Source organism: Dermatophagoides farinae, chromosome 4 (assembly GCF_024713945.1).
Source record: "Dermatophagoides farinae isolate YC_2012a chromosome 4, ASM2471394v1, whole genome shotgun sequence".
Lineage (NCBI taxonomy): Eukaryota > Metazoa > Arthropoda > Arachnida > Sarcoptiformes > Pyroglyphidae > Dermatophagoides > Dermatophagoides farinae.
This window is the reverse complement of record NC_134680.1, coordinates 1,422,439-1,444,284: the sequence shown is the minus strand read 5'-3', so window position 1 is coordinate 1,444,284 and position 21,846 is coordinate 1,422,439. Positions and strand designations below refer to the sequence as shown.

Below are 21,846 nucleotides of genomic sequence, written 5' to 3'. Positions count from 1 at the left end.
CCAATATATATCATTGAAAAAAATTTGAGATGTATATTGTAATAGTAGAATCACCACTATCATCATGTAGAATATTTTCAAATAAAAAAAAAATAATTTGGTCATTGTGTTCTAGTTATTCTTTTAGTTTTTGTTGTTGATGGTGGTGGTGGTGGTGGTGATGGTGAATTTCTGGTATAAACATCAAAAACCAAACTTTTTTTTCTTGGTCCGTATAATATGATATGATGTTTGTGGATATGACATGATTTCCAGATGTTTTTATGATCGTCTTCATTACTTTTTTTCTGTTGTTCGATTTTGTTTTTCATCATTTTGTCATTGAAAATTTGTTTTTCTCTTTTTTTTCGACCGTTTTCGTTTATGATGCTCACATTTGCACTGACAATCATTGCTGCTGACGATGATGATGATGATGATGCTATTGTAGCTGGTATACACGAACAAAACAAATAAATTATGTGATTTTTATGATAAAAACAACAAATGAATGATTTGTGGCCGTGGAAAAAAATAATGATTTTCAATCCTGGATTCAGAGACATCATCAACAACGAAAAAAATGACCACGAATATTCTTTTGAGCAAAAGTAACAGTAGTGAGCTAAAACTGTGGAAATAGAATCGAATTTATTGAATATTTTGATTTATTTTTTTGTTCACAAAACAAATCAAATCGAATAAAAAAAAATCATAATCTTAGAAGATTATTTATGTCAATTTCATTCCTTTTTCTATGATTATGATGACATTTCATAAATACAATTCCATCACAATCTATGATTCATTTGATCATGTGATTATAATGAACTTTTTGTCATCGTCATCATTGATTGGTGAATTCAATTTCCTTTTTTTTTTGCCTGACAGATCCTAAATCAAGCCATTGGATCACCATCATCAGACAGGTCCATATCGATGACAATAATAAAAAATAATAATAAATTTTGATTGCTCAATAATATTGATCAGCTCAACAACAACAGCAAAAAAATGGTTGCTGAAATTCTGATTAGAATTCAACATTGAGAAAATGAATCGTTTTCGTTAATGTGTCAATCGGCGTTCGTTTTTTTCTTCCTTACTCGCTAATGTTCCGATTTTCGGAAACCATCCATTCCATTTGGTGGGTTATCATTATCATTGGTTTGAAATTTTCCTTTTCATTTGACATTTTTTTTTTGTTCTCTTTTGTACTTCACAATCTCCGCTTTAGATTGTTTCCATAGTTTTTCTTGTTGTTGTTATTGGAAATGACACAATCAAACGTCGAAATCATCGGATGAGAATGAATCGCATCATTTTATTCTACCGTTATTGTTGTAATGAACAAGACAAGAAAAAATACAAGAGATATCGGGAAAATACGTTAAGAATTTATGCCCGGAAGGTGAAACTTTGTGTACCTGAACGTGTATGCAATATGGCCATTGAAACATCCACATGCACGATGTCTAGTGAACAAACCCTAATGGATTGTATTTAATATATTCTTGTGTTTATTTAAATGGAAAATAGAATCAATAATTTACACATCGAAAAAAAATCATTGAGTAAGTTGAATAATTAAAATTTTCGAAATTCCATTTGATTGCATAAAGAATTTGTTTTGTTTTTTCGTAGCTTTTTGCTGTATTTAAACACACACACAAACAAAAAAAATCCACTATATTCATTCGTTTTCGTATAAGTCATTAATGAACATTATCAAATGTATCATGTCATACGTTGCCAAGAAAAAATGTTTTTTCGGTCGTCAATTGATTGCAGCAAAACTGACAATGTTAATGATTCGAAATGGAGAATTAGGTGAAGAAAAATTCATGGAAATTGTGAATGTCAATTCAAGTAGGAGAAAATTCTATAATAATCATGTCTGATAATTTTTTTTCTTCTATTCCGTTTCCTTTGTTAGTTAATTATTAAATTTGTGCACACTTGACATCATTATTCAAGTGGAAATCTTTGAATCACGAATCTAATAGTTTTTACCCGATAGTGAAAAATGAAATTGAAGAAAAAGAATTGCAAAATGTAAATGTGTGTATAACAGCAAGAATTGAAGAACCGATTTATGAAAAACATGGCCATTATCGTCTATCAGTATAAACCATTTTTTTTCATTTTTGTCGGTCTTGGTTTCATGATGACATTATTCTTTTCCCTGTTTTTTTTGATGTCTTGATTATCGATTATTCATTAAACATTATGCATCATCATATAGGAAAAGAATTGAAGAATCGATCGTAGTGAGCAAAAAAAAAATCCCTGCTTTAGTAATCCATATGTTTATATGATGTCGGTGATGACAAATTTTTCATGATAATGATGATGTGTAATACTCGAATGAAACAATCAATCAGATCTATTTAACCAGTAGAAATATTGGACATTCATCCTTCCATCATTAATTTTGCCCAACTAAATCAACTTATTCATTGAGAATTGATTCAAATTCTTCAAAAAAAAATTTTTTTTGTTGATGAAAAAAATTCAGGTTTCTAGTCAATCTAGTTGAATTTTATATTCTCTTTCTCACTCACTGGACTTTTAAGAATTTTGATGACTATGACAAAAAACATTTGTTCATCTTTTTAAATTCTGAACCAATCATATCATCATAATGATGTGTATTGTATACAAATCCACTTATGCTAAATGAATTCCGAAATCTTTTTCATTGAAGCAAAAAAAAAAATCTGCCTAGATATGAATTTTTTTTTTGTTGTGTAGAAATATAATATGATCCTAAAGAATGACACGCCTATCAATATTTATGTTAATAATAAGCTTGATTGATTTATTATCATCAAATGTAATTCGAATAACTTGTGTTTTATCAGTCAGAACAAAATCAAAAAAAAAAATATAGCCAAAATCCAACCTGTATCTCAATACAAACTAACGATAAAATTTATCTAACATTACATTGTTTCAATTTATACATTAGTAAAAATAGGAGGTAATTAAGACATTGTTCTTTGGAAGAAATTTTCAATATTCTAATTCTGAAATATTTAGTAGTTACCTATCTTTTTTTTACAGATATGATTAGCGAGTGAGTAAGTGAGTGAGTGTGTGTGTGTGTGTGTGTGTGATCATAATTAAATTTAATCATTGGGCGTTGGCTTGTTGTTTAGGTGCCTGTCAACACCGCGTTGATTTTGATGATTTTTTTTTTCATCTATCTCAATGGGCTTGATTTTTGTGGATTGGTTATGTATTGAACCGGCTTTTTATTCTTTCCCCACAGATTCTTTATGTTGTAATAATAATAATCTGAACTAGAAGCATTGGAATGTTCATATATGGAAGCAAAGAATCGTTGTTGTTGTTGTTGCCATAAATTCTGGATGGCCAAATATTATATTTATTATGGTGCAAAATATGAATATTACCTGTGTGTGTACCACGCCCAAAGTCTGAACTAGTGAGTCAAGTTTGCAAAGTTTTTATTATTATTATTAGGATATGATGAAACTTGGATGAAATATTTTTGATCTATCCATGATAAAAACATTGAATTTTTAGTTTCTTTTTTTTGAGATTTGAACATCTAACTTGAATTAATCGTTGTTTTATTTTGTTTGTTTCTCATTTAGTTTACATCGATTTATTTGTATTCATCATGTCCGATAATCAAGATGATGATAATAATGAACAACAACAACAACAACAACAGCGACGACGACAACAAAGTTTGGAAAAACAAGAAAGTTATGAAGATAGTGGCGGTAATGGACATGGTCGTAAAGATTCAATAAGTTCACAGACACGTTCACATACACCTCCCAGCCATTCACCTGGTGGTGAAGTGATTCTTAAATCGAAAGGAAAATCTTCCGGTTCTCGTAGAGGATCGACTACATTTCTTACCAGTGATGACAATATTATTATGGCATTTGGTTCTGGTCGTCGATTATCATCATTCTGTACAACATCATCATATGAGTAAGTGAATCTTTTTTCATTTGAAAAATAAACGACAATAATTTTTATGAATCAAATACACACACACATATATATATAGAGATACGGCTGTATCGATTGGTGATGAACCATTTACCGAGGAAGAAATATCCGAAACAATACGTGCACATAAACAGATTATTGCTACGATGAAACATCAGAATTGGCCAATGTATCGTAAATTAAAGGTAAGTCTTCAATGTTTTGTTTCTATTAGATTGTTTGATTGATTATTTATAAACCTTTTCCTTTTTTTCTTCTTTACCGTTTATGATCATTATTGAAAATCAAAAAAAAAAGATATTGAATCGTGCAAAACATTATATTAAAAAGCATGAAGGTGAATTGAAACAATCAAAACAAGCAAAAGATTTGGTTGCCAAATGGAAAGTCTACATGGAAAGGGTTGGTCTTTTTTTTACAATGATGATAATGATTTTGTCTTGTATGATGTGGCGAGCGGGAGAGAATCGATTTTCGATTTTCTATCATCATAGAATCATTACGTTGATGATTGCTATAACGAGACTAATGTTAAATTTTGTCTGTTTGTTTGTTTTTTTTTCATGGTTTATATTCGGATCACAGAGCATCAATCGTATAAAACGTGAATTGGCCAATTTGATTGTGGTCATTACGCCTTGGGAAATGCGAATCAAAAAAATTGAAAGTAAGTATAATATACGGAATCGAATGGAAATAAAATGGATCTTTGTCTCGGATTTTTGTTATGTTTTTGTTTCTGTTGAGAAAATCATTGAATGTATTTTATATGACCACAAATGATCTTTTCTTTTTTTTTTTGATCGATCGCTCAGATCGATTGATTTTCTTGATGTGTGCATGTATGTATGTATGATTTTTGAAGTCTTCAAAGCATTTTGGTTTGTGCCTGATATCGTGGTCCCCGATATTGTTTATACAGGATATCAGACCATTTTTTTATGTTCATTAGTTTCACAGGTTAATTACCTTTATCAATGAGCATTAGATTTTCTGTTTTTCTGGTTTTGGATTTCCTAGTTTTTTTTATAACTATTTATCAGAAGATTTATATCCTTATTTATTTTTTTTCGCAATTTTTCTGGTTTCAAACCATATATAGGCTAAGCTTCTCCGATAGGCTTCTATTAATTTCTATTAGCACCTAGAATTGCGTATTAACTAGAAAGAGTGAATCTGGTTTTCTCTATCCAAAATGCCAGATTCTCAACGTACGTTCAAAGAACCAGAGAAACACTTTGTTTCACATTTATTTTTCTTTTTTTTCTTGCACACAATTTTTCGAGCGTAAAAAATTTTCAAACTACATTGGTAGTGTTGGTGGTCATGATGGCCTAGGATAAATCTCTCTTTTCACCCACATATAAATGACATTTTTCCAACATATAATCGATGTTTTTGGGGTGTCATTTGAATTTTTGTTGTTTTGTTTTGTTTTGTTTCAATGTTTGGCATCGAGAATGAAAGAAGAATCATTGAAAGAGAAACCAATTAGCGACATTAGCCAGAAAAAAAAACGGTATTAGAATCATCATACATTAATCTTGGAAAGCAGAAAAATAAGAATAAAGAAAATTTAAAATCAAATGGATCGAAAATTGAATGGTGCTGAATCGATTTGTTTGGTTATCTATGGATCATTGGAGAGAAATTTATTTTCATTTTGAAAATTTTTTTTTCTCTTTGTTCAAAATTACTATGATTGAAATGAATACATTGTAATAAATTTTGTTTCTTTCTTTTTTTTCAAAAAAAAAAAAAAAAAAAAATAAATAAATACAGGCCATTTTGGTTCAGGCGTTGCATCGTATTTTATATTTTTACGTTGGGTATTCTGGGTGAATATCTTTATCAGTGTATTCATTTGCTGTTTCCTAATGGTACCGGAGGTATGTAAACCAATCGATAACCAAAAAACACTTAACTTATTGTACGTTTGGGGTTGACAAATAAACTCATCCATTTCATGTGTCTATTGTGTGTGTGTGTTTGCGGCTTGAATTGATTTAACACACACACACACACACTATTATTATTCGATTTTCTCATTTTTTTCCATAGTTATCGAAAACATTTATCACATGCTTGAAAATGAAATCCTTATGGAATCTAGCTATTTTATTTTTTTTTCATTTTTGTTCTTATTTTCATATCATAGGTTTTACGTGGTGATCCAGATCCGACCGGCATGCGAAAAGAGGTTGAAGATGCTGAAGAATCGCTTAAATTACAGGCCATCTGGGATTTTGAGGTAAGAAGCTTCAAGAAGAATTTGATTTTATCCAAAAAAAAACTAAAACTTCTTTCCTGTTCTTTCATCCATATACATTATGTAGGGATATTTGAAATATTCACCCATATTCTATGGTTATTATAGTAAAACTGAAATGACTAGTGAAGGTATGAAACATTTTGGTTCATTTATTTCCATTTCAATCACACATGCACACAACTCAACACCAAGAAAAAAAAATATTCCGGCACAAGTTCCAGAGTCATCATCAAGTATCCTGGCCAAACACGCACAGAGTAAGAAAAGATGTCAATTAGCCGACAATTTTCTGTTTCTGGCAAGCAAAACAGAAAAGAAGAAAAAATCTGGTTTTCAACGATCATAAAACACAGAAAAAACTTTTTTTTATACGAAAAGAAGCTAGAATTTATTGGAACCATGAATGAATGAATTTTACACATTTCGAAATTCTATAATACATTTGTTATTAATGTATCGGTAGATTTGATTTGATTTGTTGGCTCAATTATCTTCACAATCACCATCATCATCATCATTATTAATATTGAATATATTCAAAAAGAGAGAAAATTCAATTTTCTATGAATATTCATCCATCCATAATAATTTGATTCTACTCACACACATGGAAATTGGCAGAAAAATAGGATTTTCAATTTTGAAATTTGATCTCAAGATTCATTGATCTTTTTGATTTTTTTCCCTGGCCGATTAGGTTATCGATTACCATTGGCATATTTTCTTACAACATTCTGTCTTTATATGTTTAGCTTTTTCTGTATTCTACGCAAGTAAGTTTTCTTTTTTTTTTGTTCATTTGTAGAAAATAATAATTATTCAATTTTTTTTTTGTTTTTTTTTCTATAAAATTTATTCATTTGTTTTGTTACCATAAAAAAAGAATGGCACAAAATTCTCGTATGAGTCGTGTAGCAAGCAAAGATGATGAATTTACATTCTGTTGGAAAGTGTTTACCGGTTGGGATTATATGATTGGTAATAGTGAAACGGCTTATAATAAAGTTGCATCATTGGTCATGAGTCTAAAAGAATCGATTCTCGAGGAAAAGGAACGAAAAAAAGAGGAAAGAAATTGGAAATTATTCGCTATACGTATATTTACAAATATTTTGTTCGTATCGTTTAATTGTTTTTCTATTCATTCTATGATGATACAAATATTTCTGAAACCATTTCTATTCAATTTATTGCAGGGTACTGTCATTATTAGCATCATCGGCTTATGGTGTCGTATTGGTGGTGGATAGATCACAGGAACCGATTGAAAATCCATCATGGATACGTGCAAATGAAGTGACATTAGTATTTGCCGGTATCGGTATCGTATTTCCCAATATATTTGATTGGATTGGCAATATGGAACAATTTCATCCTCGTATTGCATTACGATGGCAACTTGGAAGGTAATAAGGTCGAAATTTTTCTTTTGTGTCGATGTCAAGAAACAAAATTGACAAAATTCGAAAAACGCATAAATCATTTTACAATTTTCTATCACTTTTTCTTTCGACTTTTTGACGGAATATTCCCAAACCGAACTGAACTCATATCTATCGACGACCTTAGACTTTATGCAATATCCGTTTTTATTTTTTTTTATGAAATTGATGATGATGATGAATACCCACCACCTTCAATCCATACACAATATGTTACTCATGAATTTCATCATCATCATTGGAATTTATGTTTTATTTTTTTTTTTGCATATCAATTTTTTTCCTTCTCTTTTCACTCATTTTTTCAACCCTAAGGCTACATTATGATGATGATGATCATAATGTTGGTGTGCGCGCGCGAGGGCATCACTTTTTTTTCATATTACTGACTAAGAAAAGTTTCATACGACTGGCTTCCAGCGGTCTTTTATTTTTATTTTTATTTTTTTTTCTTTTTGTTTAGTCATTTTGCCATCATCATCGTCGTAGTTTTTGAAACAAAAATTCTTATTCTTTTGAAAATTTAAAATTTTTCTTTTCGATTCTATTTATTCTAATAATTGTATACGTAAGTAACGAAATTTTTCCCATTTTTTTCGTCTTCTTTCTCTCTCTCTCTCATTGATGACAGAATTTTGATTCTAAATTTTTTAAACATGTATACATTAATGTTGTCATTATTCGGTAAAGTCGATTCAATGGTAAGTTTAATGTGTGGTGGTATGATGTTAAATCATTCAACGTGATCAATCTTTAAAATTTTGTTTTTTTTTCATTGCACAGACAACACAATTATTGGAAATCAAAGCAAATATAACGATGCAAAAATCACAATTTGATACGATTGCCATAACAACGATGGCCACTTATTATCGAATCAAACGTGATGGTCGTGCTGGTTAGTTCTGATTATTCTTATAATTGTTTTTATTTTTATTTTTACTATTTCTATTTATATTTGAAATTCATTCAACATTCTTATATGCTGTCATTTGATTGTTATAACTAGAATATGAAGATTATGATGACAATTACAATGATGACGATATGATCACTAATGCACCATCGATCATTTATGATCCATATGAGATACAATCCCGTAAGAAGCCGGATTTTTCCATCGAAGGCCGCTATCATTTCAATACTGATCCGTAAGTTTTTCTCAGTCGATTGATCATCGATGATTGAAGACGAAAACTTTCGTAATAAATAAATAATAATTTTTACCAATTATAATTTTAAATTCTAATTTTGATTTTCAATCCATTATGACATTTATAGCGAAATTGAAGGCGATGAATGGCATACAACAACCGATAGAAGTGTTTGGCATTTGGAAACCACAACACCGATTACAATGATGACAGCGGCTGAAACTTTTGTGACGGATGACCAACATAGGATTCAACAAACATCTCAATCATCATCTAGTTCTAAACATTCGACAACAGCCGCTGGAGCTACATCATTGAAATCGATGGCTTCAACAACCACAAAATTCAATGATTCATCATCATCGCCGTCACGAACAACTCAAGCGATAACATTATCAATGACAACCGGATCAACACCACCACCGTTACATCTGAGTGGCAATAGTTTTGGCAGTAAAAAAATAAGAAAACCATATAAATTAGGACATCCAACAATGACAACAACAACGGAAATGATTACCGAACAAGTGTTTACCATTATACCGGCTGATATGGTAAATTCTTGCCAAAATAATACCGAATATATTATCACCGATGAAGATCTTATTAATCTGAATGAAACAGAAAAAGATCGATTACGAAAATTATGTTGGGAAACAATGTTTGGACAAGAATTGGTTAAATTGACTGTTATGGATTTTGTATTGACCGTCATCTCAACATTGATCAGTGATTTTTTACGTGCATTAATCGTACGTTATTGTAATGGTTGTACATGCATTTGTTGGGATTTGGAGAAAGGTTTTCCCGGTTATGGGGATTTCAAAATTGCCGAAAATATTCTACATTTAGTCAATAATCAAGGCGTTATTTGGTTGGGAATGTTTTTTTCGCCTGGATTACCGGCAATTAATTCGGTTAAACTTTGTCTTCTTATGTATGTACGATCATGGGCGGTGTTAACCTGTAATATACCACATGAAACCGTATTCAAAGCATCGAGAAATAATAATTTCTATTTCATGTTATTATTGCTCATGCTATTCCTTTGTACATTACCGGTTAGTTATGCTGTCGTTTGGCTAGAACCATCATGGCATTGTGGTCCATTCAGTGGCTATACACGTATCTATAAAATTCTAAGCACTTATATTGAATCCAAATTACCAAAAACATTGAACAAAATACTTGATTATCTTACATCACCAGGTGCTGTATTGCCCACCATTCTATTGTTGGTATTATTCATTTATTATCTACTATCATCGGTATCTGCGTTGAAAGATGCAAATAAAGATTTAAAATCACAAATACGTAAAGAAAAAGATGTATCAGAAACGGGACCAAATCCACCAGAAATGGTTATTACAACCGATGGTGCTGGTGCTGCCGGTGCAAGTAAACATGTTCGAATACAGGAAGATGATCAACAACAACAACAACAGCAACAACAACAATCGAAAAATTTGACCAATACAACTATGGCCTCAAATCTTTTGCTGGACAGTTTAGATACGACCAGTGATATTTGAAATACGAAAATTAATGGGAAAACAAAAACTGTCAATAACAAATAATAACAATTCTAATGATGATGGTTGAATCAATCAATCGATTTTTACCCGAAAACAAAAATTTTTAGAACCAAGTTTTTCTTGTTATCCTCACCTCAAAATTTCGAACTGGGATCCCATACAAAATGCCATTGCCTTTCTGGTTTTCGATTGATAATGGCTTCATTTTTTTTCGATTCTCATGCATTCTTGAATTCAGACGAATAAAAATCAATAACCCCAACTGCTAAGAATTTAATCCAGTTCAGAGCTTGTGTGTGTGTGTGTGTATGTTTTTTTTTCATTGATGCAATACAAACCCACATTCACATTATTTTGTCAATCCTTAATCATTTAACACTGCATGTTGTATTTTGTGTTTTATTTTGATATTTCAAACAAACAAAAAAAATTTCCTTTTTGCGTTATCTGGATTGATTCATTGTGTTCCATTTGGAACCGTTCATATATCTATTGTGTGTGTGTGTATGTGTTTACTTTTTTTCACTCATTCTAAATGTTTTTCATCGACAATGTTCAATGCTGTCATTAAAAATCGAAATTTCGATTCTGTTTTTGATGTTGTTTTTCTGGGCTGTTCGATTATTTTTGTTTATTTTTGTCACCAAAAAAAAACTTAAGTTTATTTTTTCTAAATCGATTAGTATGAATAGATCTAATAGTTTACAATTTTTCTCTTTTAGAATTTGTTTTTGTTTGTTTGTTTGTTTTTTTTTCATTCATCTATAGCTGGGTTATTGAATGGCTTTGTGGAATAACAATGGAAAAAATCGACCGATTCCAAATTGACAACAAAAAAGGCTTCGAGATTCATTCTTGATTAATGTAAACATAACAAAACAGAAATTCTATTCATGGGATAATCATGGTCTAGAATGTAGAATCGGATTTTTTTTCTTCATAATCTGTGATGAATATGAATCAAACAACAACAACAACAACAACAAACAACAAAATGATAATTGCAACCAAAAAAATCTATATGGATAAAAATCAGATTGACATTGTTGCATATGCTTGTACTGTACCACAATGACAAATGAGACAAAAAAAGAAAGAAAAGAAAAATTTTTGAATAATAATATTTGATAATATGAAAAAAAACGAACGAAAACGAAAGAAAATCAATTCTCATACATCACTTATCCACAAAAAAAAAGAAAACGATACAAGCGATTTGTAACATTGATATATCGATCACATTCGCAAAAAAAATACAGACAAACACACATGGAAAAAATTCCAGATTCAAATTGCAAACTAGATTTGTATTTGTTTTTCTTTTTTTTTCGGGATCATTGGATTGGATCATTCATTCATTCATTCATTCATTCACCAACGACGATCTTCCATAACCATATCAAAAAGAATCAGAGGTTGAACCAAAGAAACAATTAGGCAAACTACGACAACAATAACAACAACAACAATTTACCATTTAATGACAAAAGAATTGTCGTCGAAGCTAACAAGAACAAAGAATAAAAAACAAAAAAAAGACACAATTGGCCCAGGCAAACACACACACACACACATGCACACGATATAAGAATACAAAAAAAAAGTTTCAGAATATCAAGTCAATAAGTCAGTTAGTCAAGTTAGACATATAGTGACAATTGTGTTTGTACCGTATATACGACATCACTTATTCATTTGGTATTCTACCAACAAAAAAGAGACCGAAGAGAAAAGTAAAAGAAATAAATTGATTTGTTCGTCCTGGATTCTTGATTCTGTTTGTTATTCGGGTTTTTTCTCTCACTGAATTTTCGTGATAATGATCCATGATGATGATGATGATGATAATGATCTATTTTGATTTTTATTTCAGGAATTTTGATTTTACCATTATAATCCTCTATAAATGCGTGTGTATGTGTTTGGTTGACAATCATCGTCGTTTTTTCCCTTTCTTTCAATTGTGTGTCATATGAAAAGTTTAAATTAAATCATTCGAATGGATCAAATCGATGGATCGTAAGGATCATCATTAAAGATCATCATCATTATCATCATCTTCATCATCATTGTTGAATTAAATGTCATTAAATTTGGAAAAAGTCGATGAGAAATAATTCTGAAATGGGAAAAAAAGCGATTACAGATTTCATTGATAGAATTGAAAAATGATTCAGAATTAAAAAATAGCTCAAAATGAATTAGTGTCGTCATCTATTGAATAAAAATCAAAATCTAATTTAAAAATTATTGACACCAGATGGCAATGTTGTTTGTAAATTCATATTGCTCCAATTTACGGCTATCATTCAAACATTCTAAATATATATAGAATATTCTTTAAATTATGATGATAATAGTATAGTATAGTGGCACCTCGATTAACAATAAAAATTACGATCCAAAATTGGTCATTGTTAACCAAAACCATTGTTAAACCAAGGTATCACTGAATATGAATGAAAACTGTGATAGCAGTTTTGAGAAAAGCGACAAAAAATATATACATGTATTTTGGACTATAAACCAGTGTAAGAATCCTATATATATCTTATAAACCTTGATGATAAAGATGAGCAATGCAACAAACAAATACAGACACATACACACACACACACAATCCAATATCATCAAGTCTCCTTGATTTTTTTACGATAGAATTAAAAGAATCGAATTGGTTAAGTTGAAATTTTATTCGATTTCAATAAAATAATCATCGATTATATTTGGCGCCATAGTTGTTTTTTTTCTGTTGTTACTGTTATTGTTGCCATTGTTACAAATTATCATTAATTAGATGGAAATTTTTTAACTTTAATTTATTCGTTCCTAGATTATCAGCAGGTAATATTTTTTTTTTGTGTCCAAACAAGATAACACAAAACATTAAAATCATCAATTTCCTTGACAATTTTCAATGTTAATCATTATCATTATCATTACCAATGAATTATTGTGTTAAATGATGTTGAGCTATAAATTAAATATATTAAATAAAATTGCAGGGTCAACATTTATGTTTATATGGTCTGCATTCAAAAAAAAAAAAAAAAAATCCAATCATTGTTTTGAAAATGAATGAAAATTTCAATTCACAATGATAATAATAATGATGATGATGATGATGGTATCCATGGTGTATGGTTATCGATCATCAAAATAAACATCAACAGTTGACAACAAAACAAACTGAAAAAAAACAATCATTATTGTCATTATCTATTGTGTGTGTGTTTGTGTGAATGTGTCAATATTGATGGTCAATATTTATATCTCATAAATGAAATCGATTTGCCTTGATGTTGTTGTTGTTGTTGTTGTTGTTGTTGTTGTCGTCGTTACCATAGCAATCCTGATGATTATTGTTTCTTCATCATCAACATCATCATCGTAATCTTGTAACATTGGGCCATTGTTTTTTTTTGTCTGTTTTCATCAAATATAATTGGTAAGTTAAAATACAAGTTTCATTTGTGTTTAAAATTTCGATAAAAAAAACATTCCATTATTGTTTATGTGTGTGAATATACCTTTGACCGGATATTGATATAATAACTAAAATTGAGATTTCTATTCGTTTGTTTGTTGTTTCATTTTTCAATTGGTTGATTGATTGATAATTATTATATATCTCCATTCAAATACACCATTAGTGATGATTATGAAGATAATGATAATCAAGGATCATCAAATCTGATGATAAAATTGAGCTAAATAGTGGTTGACAATCTTTTGTTTTCCTATTGATAATGATGACGTTAATCGTTGATTGTTTATTTTAGTTGGATTTTTTTTCCACATTAATAAATGTTTTGAACTTTGATTTGAAGGTTTTTCTTTTCACTCAATTTGTTTAAATTATTTTCTAATTTTTTTTTCTTAATTGAAAAACAAAAATGAAAAATTTCTGACCACTCAAAACCAACAACAACAACAGCAACAACGCCTACACACGAAACAAAATCTGGCCTTGAAACAATCCCAATTATTATTGATCAAACAAACCATGAAATAATAATGATGATGTCACGATTATTCATTTTTTTTTCTAAAATTGTTATGGATTGTTTCAAACGATTGTCTCACTAATCCCGTTTTTTTTCTTGTAAATAATCGATCCAAATATTCATTAGTGAAACCATAAAATAATTCATTAAAGATCTATGAGAATTCCATTCTCTTTATTGATTTTTTTGATGCTTTTAGAGACAAAAACCCACACACACACACACACACACACACACACAGTTCAATTAGCAACAACGAAAAAAATGGCATAAAAAAAAATAATCCGAAATTAGAATCAACGTAGTCGTTGGCGGTGGCGGCAAAGAATTTCCATTTCTATTTCTTTTTCTAACATATTTATATCTTCATATTTGGTTTTTTTTTATTTATTTATTATTGTCACATTCTGACATGGCCTCTTTTCCAGTTATTCATTGCATTTGTTGCTGTTGTTGAATAGAATTTCACAATTTCTTACAATAACAACAAAAATTAAGAATATTCCTACATTAAACGACAACGACAACAATGAATGACGCATATATAAAATAAAATCATTTCTTCCTACACTTACACACTGTGTTGTTGTGTATTTTCATTATTCGGATGTAATGCTATCAAATTGAATTGAAATAAAATTGAAATGGCAAGGTGTCAAATCGTCGTCGTCGACGACGACGACGACGACACTGGAATGAGGATGCTCATCATCATCATTATCATCATCGAAACAAAAACGACGAACATTTTGTTTATTGCTTATTTCAATTTCAATGTTGTCCTTCTTATGTGTGTGTGTGTGTGTGTTTATAATGAAGAAAAAATGAATCTCAATTTCATTCTACCACAGATTTTCATTACACACATGTATGTTGATTTCCATTTTTCGATGCAACAAGTTTTTCTTCAAATTTTTTTTTTAACCACCATTTGTTCATTCATTTAGTTTGTTTGGTTGTGTTTGTTTAATTCATATTTTAATATTTACGTGTGTTGTTGTTGTTGTTGTTTCAGCTTTTGGTTAAATTTGTGATTTCTTTTTTTTTTGCAGAAAAAAAATTTAACGAATCCAATCAATCGATCGATGTGATTTGATTCGATTAGATTTAATTTTTCCATTTTTTTTTTGTTGTCGCTGTGTTTGTTGTGTGCACAGTTGGTGTGATTCGAATCATTATTGTCATTCGTTTTTTTTTCATTTGTTAAAAAATCAAGTTTTCTGATTTTTAAATTCTTTAAAAAAAAATTTCTCAATTTTTTTTTGTTTGCTAAACGTATGCAAAAAATTTCCTCTTTTTTTCCATTGATCAATTATGAATTATAATAGGAAATAATCATAATGTAAAATTTTTCTCTCATTTCCATCATCGAATAAAATGATAATAATGAAAAAAAAATGATCGGATCCAGTCTTTAACATCAGGACAAAAAAAAATATCCGAATTCACTTGATTATAATCTCTTCCTTGCAATAGATCAATTCAATGTGTTTCCTCTTTCCAATAACACTTTGATTGCTAATTTAATAGGTCATGATTTTTGAGTAAAAAAAAAAAATTTCCAGCTTTTCACTCAATGAATAATTAACATTAATCATTTAGTGTAGATAAATAGAATGATCCACTTTTTTCCTTCATTTTTTTTTACTATCAAATAATGTCATTGATGATTGTTTTTTTTTGTTGTTGTTGTTGTTTTAGATTTAACACTTTCAACAGGTAGTAGAAAATTATTATAATTGGAAAAAAATGACCTCGACAACCACCTTTTATCATCATCATCATCATCATCATCCACCAACGCCATCATCATCATCATCATCATCATCAAGGAATTATTCATCATCATCCAAATATTCTGCTTACTCATCTTCATCTTCTCCCTCATCCTCCTCATCATCATCGACTTCCGGTTCTCCATCATCGAATATTAAATATAATAATCTTTATTCAATTTCACCTACAACATCTTTATTATCATCATCATCATCATCATCATATCAGTATAAAACACGTTCATCATATGATCTCAATAATTATCGACCTTCTTCATATCTATCATCATCATATTCATCAACATATTCACCTAAATCATCGTATCTAGCATCAAAATTTTCGGGTAAATATTTTTTTTTTAGTAGCAAAAAAACATACAAAATATTCTTGAATAGATAGCTGGAACCGGGAATATGGAGATTTGTTTCTCTTTTTTCAAAATTTAAGTTCTATTGTACTCGTGTGTTTTTTTCAATTGTTTTTTTTTCAAATGTTCATCTCATCATGAACACCACGTTTTTAATGTGAATTTAATAGTTCAAGGTAGATGTATACGGTAATATTTTAGATTTTTTTTGCTGTTTCTGAAATAACACAGGTAAATGTCATTATCATGTGTTACATATAATTAATATAATAATCAGACACACCAAATGAGAAGCAAAGAAACAAAAGCATGCACACACACACACATAATACATACAGCTGTCTGTCTGTATTATGGCTCCAAAAAGACGGCATCATCAATTTGGTAGTTGTAGTGTTTTGTAAATCAAAAAAAAAAAAAATTGAAAACCAAAATGAAAAAACCTTCTTTCAAATACAACCGGTTAGCAGCCACATATGTGACATCCACTGACTGAGTGAGTCGATCAATGATCATGATGATGACGATGACGTGAAAAAATAACGACGCCAATGATGATTATCAAATGGGATAATTTTGGAATTTTTCCTCTTTTTTTTTACATACACTGTTTGTTTGATTCCATGTTGTCTAGTTTTTTTTTTCTCTTTCTCTTTCTTTTTTTTCTGGTTAATTATTATCGTCATCATGATCGTGGTTGTGACGGCAACAACGCTATAGTTGATTGATTTTTATCTTTTTTTTTCTCTGATGATGAAAAATTATTTATGATTATGGATTGTCATTTGTTGAATGATCATTTTAAATTCAACAATTATACTGGTTAGATCTATGGTCTTTTGAGAATCTTTTGTCAGTTGAACCAAAAGATTCGTAGATTTTTATTATCATTGTATACAATTGTCATTGTGTGAATGTGTGAGTCTAGAATTTTTTTCTCTTCATTTTTTCGGTTTCATTGAGTTTAAATAACAAGAAAAAAAAATACAAATGGCCGTAGCAATCGGTGGTAGCACACAAAAATCATTTAATAATTTATTTTCATTTTCATCATTGGCAACAACATTATCATCATCAATATTAGGTGTATCATCATCACCACAACCATCATCATCATCATCATCATCATCATCGACAACAATATCAACATTAAGTAATTATTCACCATCATCATCACCATTATCAACAACATCGTCAACGGTTACATTAACAAGATTTAATCATCGCCGTTCATCATTCGATTATGGTAATGATGATGATAATAATAATATCGATAATGGATTCAAGGTATGTTACATTATCCTTCCCACACATATTTCAATATTCATAATCAAAATGAACACATTTGACACATTTTGGCCAATTTCTTTTTTGCCATTGCAAAAAAAAAAAAAATCTCAATGTTTAGCATTTTTTTTCCTAAACGCACAAACAAACTATGACTATTTGGATATAGATATTTTATTTGACAATTTGTCCCCGCTTGATTTTTTTTTTTGTCAAAAAAAAATCAGAAAAAGTAAAAGTAAAAGGGAAAAACATTGTCAATATCATTGGCCTAAATCGACAATTACAATTGTGTAGTTTACAGTAGCAATTTGATTTTGTCAATTTTTTTTCACATCCTTTTTTTTCTCGCTTTTGACATTTTATTTGGAAATTTTTTTTCCTGATTATTGATCAAGGAAAAAAAGACAACAAGTATAGACAGGATTTGATTAGTCGATTAATCGATCGAATCAAATCAAAAAAAAAAAAAAAAAAAAAAAAAAAAATTCAAAATTCTGAAGAATTTCAAGTTGATTCGGCTAATTATGGTTAAAAAGAAAAAATGTTTTTCAACACAATAATCGTAATTAATCAATATTGTAGTAGAATAAGTCGAGTAGAAAATTTCAAGGTAAACACGTAGAAATTATGTGTTCAATGTTGATTCTCTAATCTGTTTTGCAATAGTTTTTCGATCCATTGATTGATTGATTAATTTCATTCCTTTATCTAATAAAAATTACTTCATTTTTTTCGTTTTTTTTTCATAGTCAGAAAAATTACCGGTTGCCGGTCTTAGTAATCTGGGCAATACATGTTATATGAATTCCGTCATACAGGCATTGTTTGCGACCAAATCATTTCGTGATTTTATAATGGCTAACCATGAACATGGACAACTTTATTCGGGTATGTGTATGGTGATGATCTAAGATGAACAAGATGTTTTTTTTCTTATTCTAATAATCTCTTATCGTATTGTTCAATGAAATAGCATTATCACGGTTATTCAAAGAAATGTCTTCATCGATTCGTTATGGTCATGTGAATCCATCACAATTTCGTTCAACATTCATTCAATTGGAACCGAAATTTAATGGTTGCGAGTATGTCTAATGCATTCATTATTAAGCTCTCTTTTTCTCTAAATTGTTTTATTTTTCTATATTTTAAAAACAGACAACAAGATGCTCAAGAATTTCTAAGCTATGTAATTAATGATCTACATGAAGAATTGAATAAACCAAGATCCAGATCATCACGTTCATCAGCGATCATGTTGGAACCAAAATCAGCACAGGAAGCATGGTCAATATATCGTGATCGTTATAATGATTCAAAATTGGTCGATATTTTTGTTGGACAATATGCATCGGTAATTAAATGTAGCTATTGTGGTAATGAAAGTACTTGTTGGGATCCATTCTGGGATCTACCATTACCTGTACCAAGAAATCGTAATCGTATCGATATTGATGAATGTATAGCCGAATTTACCTCAGCAGAAATATTGGATGGCAATGAACAACCGGTATGTATTCATTCACTAATCATCACTAATTAATTGGGAAATCCAAAACATGATTATTTTTTTCTGTTGTTTTTCTTTTTTTTGATTTCAAACCGGAAAATTATTTATATATTATTTTTATTTATAGTTTTGTTCACGCTGTAAACAACACCGTAAATCAACCAAACGTCTTTCGATAGTTCGTTCACCGAAAATTCTAGTGATACGTAAGTGTTGTTGTTGATATTTTTGAATTTCTTCTTCTTTTTTTTACCTATTATTACAATGATGATGCAATTGTATGAGAATAAAATTGTTGTTGTCGTTGTTGTTGTTGTTGTTGTTGTTTTGTGATTGTGATTGTTTTCATTGTCTATTTATCTCGTAAATAATAATAAAAAAAAAATAAAACATCATTATCAATACAAACAAATAAATAAACAAACAACAATTTAATGACAATTTTTTTTTCAAATGAAAATTCCATTTAAAATTTCTTTTTCTATTTTTATGTTTTTTTTTTTTTTGATTTTATATAGATTTGAAAAAATTCTCTAATAATGGCTATAAATTGTCTAGTGATATAAATGTAAATCAACAGATTCGTATTGATAATGGTAAGAATGATGATGATAATGATGATGATGATGATGTGATAAAGATAATATCATCATCATCATTATTATTAATGTATATAGATTGATAGGTAATAATGAATATTTTCATCCATTTCATTTTCATTGCTATTAGGTTCATCATCATCATCATCATCATCATCAACAATGGTCACATATGAACTATATGGATGTGTATGCCATCATGGATATCTATCACGTAGTGGCCATTATACTGCCTATTGTCAATATGAACAACAACGTTGGTATCATTGTGATGATCAAAAAGTTCGTGATTGTACTGATTCATTTTCAATGGCAACATTAAAAGATGCATATGTATTGTTCTATCGACAACAAGATCATTATTCATCATCAAATACTAACACCAGATATTCATCAAGACTTTAGAGTTTCTATTCATTTGAATCAATTAGATCATATTGGAATTGTTGCAAAAATTTTAAAAATTCAAATTCAGCTCATTTATTATTGTGTGGTCATAATCACAGTCAATCAACTTGAACCAAAAACCAAAAACAAAAACAAAACTCCGTGTACAGCCGAACGTAGTGATTTTAGCAAATAAAAATAGAAGAAAAAACAAAAGAATCCCAAAGAATTTGTTTCAGAATCGAAACAACGACGATGATGATTATCCGTTCTCTATTATTATATTGATTAATTGTTAAATATTTATTATGATGAAAAAAATTTTAAATTTTAAAATTTCGCCATGTCAACAAAGAGAGAGAGTAAAAAAAAAATTCAATAAATTGAAATAAGCATTTTTTGTGATGTTAAATATATAATGATTATTATTATAAAATTTTTTTTTCAAAATTTAAATAAAAAAATTATGAAAATTTTCAAATAATCAAATAAAGAGATGATCATTTTGTTCATATTCAATGACCAATTTGCATACGAATATCGAATATCGAATCGAATTGTCGAAATGTCAGTCCACACACTTAATACATACATATCATTTCAATATCAAAAAAAAAAAAAAATTTCTTTTCTTTCAAAACATTATGAAAATAAAGATGAAAAAAAAATTTGAATTGAAATTCAATCAACAATTCAATTCGTGTGTCTTTCTTTTTTTCTCTATTTTCTTTACATTCATTTATGATCAAGAATGATGAACAGAAAGATTTCTCCATTGTCTACATTTATTGTGCCGATGTCAATCATTACGGTCAGCCACGATCATCATCATCATCATCGTCATTTTATTATATAAACTTGAAATAACAATCGAAACCAAGTCTGAAAAAAAAATCCAAAGATCCCGAATTTTCCAAGAAAAATGTCATTTTAATTGTATTTTTTTTTCTCTCGAAAAAAAAACAAATTGATTTTCTCAAAAAGTGAATGAAAATTTGTTTTTCATTTTCGTTTTCGTCGCATCTTCGTTTTCACACATCCACAATTGTGTAGATATATTTACAGGTATAAACAACTAAATTTTTTCATTTTCTTTTTCACTCTTTAATGACCATTCCATCAGGTTTGTTGTTCATCATACAGACAAACAAACACATAGGTCAATCATAACAGATTGGACACACATACACACACAATGAAATAGACTTGAATGGATGTTCAAAGATTTGTTTGTTTAGATTCGAATTCGAATTTGATCATCATCATCATCATCATCATTATTATTATTATTATCGTAAAGAAAATATCATACAAAAGACCGGTCAGTTTTTTTTTTTGACGGTCGTTGAACGACCACCGACCAAGAAGATCGAGGTGCAACGACCGGTTTGTTTTATATGTGTTTTGGTGTTGGCCATTATTTTTTTTCTGTTACAATGAAATAACAAAAGAGATTAGATAAGAAAGAAAAAAAAATCAATCCTATTTTCTACAATCTCTTGTTTTTTTTTTTTTGGTGTTGTCCATCGATCATT

At 29.3% G+C, this 21,846-nt stretch overlaps 2 protein-coding genes across 7 annotated transcripts; both read left to right on the top strand.

The window, feature by feature from the left end:
* The first annotated feature begins 809 nt into the window (after positions 1–809).
* Positions 810–10,821, top strand: Tmc (Transmembrane channel-like). 2 transcript variants are annotated; one of them, XM_075730559.1, is made up of 16 exons: positions 810–1,126; positions 1,217–1,553; positions 3,603–3,951; positions 4,031–4,157; positions 4,270–4,374; positions 4,558–4,639; positions 5,755–5,861; positions 6,131–6,223; positions 6,309–6,372; positions 6,942–7,017; positions 7,128–7,358; positions 7,441–7,650; positions 8,318–8,387; positions 8,470–8,584; positions 8,696–8,837; positions 8,968–10,821. In XM_075730559.1, the coding sequence occupies exons 2-16, from the start codon at positions 1,508–1,510 to the stop codon at positions 10,370–10,372; spliced, it is 3,222 nt and encodes a 1,073-aa protein (XP_075586674.1). In that variant the 5' UTR covers positions 810–1,126; positions 1,217–1,507; the 3' UTR covers positions 10,373–10,821. The 2 variants fall into 2 exon arrangements, with proteins under 2 accessions (XP_075586674.1, XP_046920657.2); XM_047064701.2 differs by lacking the exons at positions 810–1,126; positions 1,217–1,553 and adding an exon at positions 3,301–3,430.
* Positions 10,822–12,981: 2,160 nt separating this feature from the next.
* On the top strand, positions 12,982–20,804 carry LOC124500612 (ubiquitin carboxyl-terminal hydrolase 2). Of its 5 annotated transcripts, none has more exons than XM_075730555.1 (10): positions 12,984–13,219; positions 13,381–13,823; positions 16,102–16,501; positions 17,610–17,812; positions 18,565–18,703; positions 18,789–18,900; positions 18,974–19,325; positions 19,453–19,531; positions 19,844–19,921; positions 20,055–20,804. In XM_075730555.1, the coding sequence occupies exons 3-10, from the start codon at positions 16,132–16,134 to the stop codon at positions 20,327–20,329; spliced, it is 1,608 nt and encodes a 535-aa protein (XP_075586670.1). In that variant the 5' UTR covers positions 12,984–13,219; positions 13,381–13,823; positions 16,102–16,131; the 3' UTR covers positions 20,330–20,804. The 5 variants fall into 5 exon arrangements, with proteins under 5 accessions (XP_075586672.1, XP_075586670.1, XP_075586673.1 ...); XM_075730558.1 differs by lacking the exons at positions 12,984–13,219; positions 13,381–13,823 and adding exons at positions 14,958–15,657; positions 15,859–15,912; XM_075730557.1 differs by lacking the exon at positions 13,381–13,823 and having other exon boundaries at positions 12,982–13,219.
* Positions 20,805–21,846: the final 1,042 nt, after the last annotated feature.

What these genes read in the sequence shown, in the direction of transcription:
- Tmc (XM_075730559.1), top strand. Translation starts at nt 1,508, where the DNA reads ATGGAAAATAGAATCAATAATTTACACATCGAAAAAAAATCATTGA. An exon ending in GGAAAGTCTACATGGAAAGG is followed by an intron (nt 4,375 to 4,557) that starts GTTGGTCTTTTT and finishes TTCGGATCACAG; the next exon opens with AGCATCAATCGTATAAAACG. An exon ending in TTACGATGGCAACTTGGAAG is followed by an intron (nt 7,651 to 8,317) that starts GTAATAAGGTCG and finishes CATTGATGACAG; the next exon opens with AATTTTGATTCTAAATTTTT.
- LOC124500612 (XM_075730557.1), top strand. Translation starts at nt 16,132, where the DNA reads ATGACCTCGACAACCACCTTTTATCATCATCATCATCATCATCATCCA. An exon ending in ACATGGACAACTTTATTCGG is followed by an intron (nt 18,704 to 18,788) that starts GTATGTGTATGG and finishes TCAATGAAATAG; the next exon opens with CATTATCACGGTTATTCAAA. An exon ending in ACAGATTCGTATTGATAATG is followed by an intron (nt 19,922 to 20,054) that starts GTAAGAATGATG and finishes CATTGCTATTAG; the next exon opens with GTTCATCATCATCATCATCA.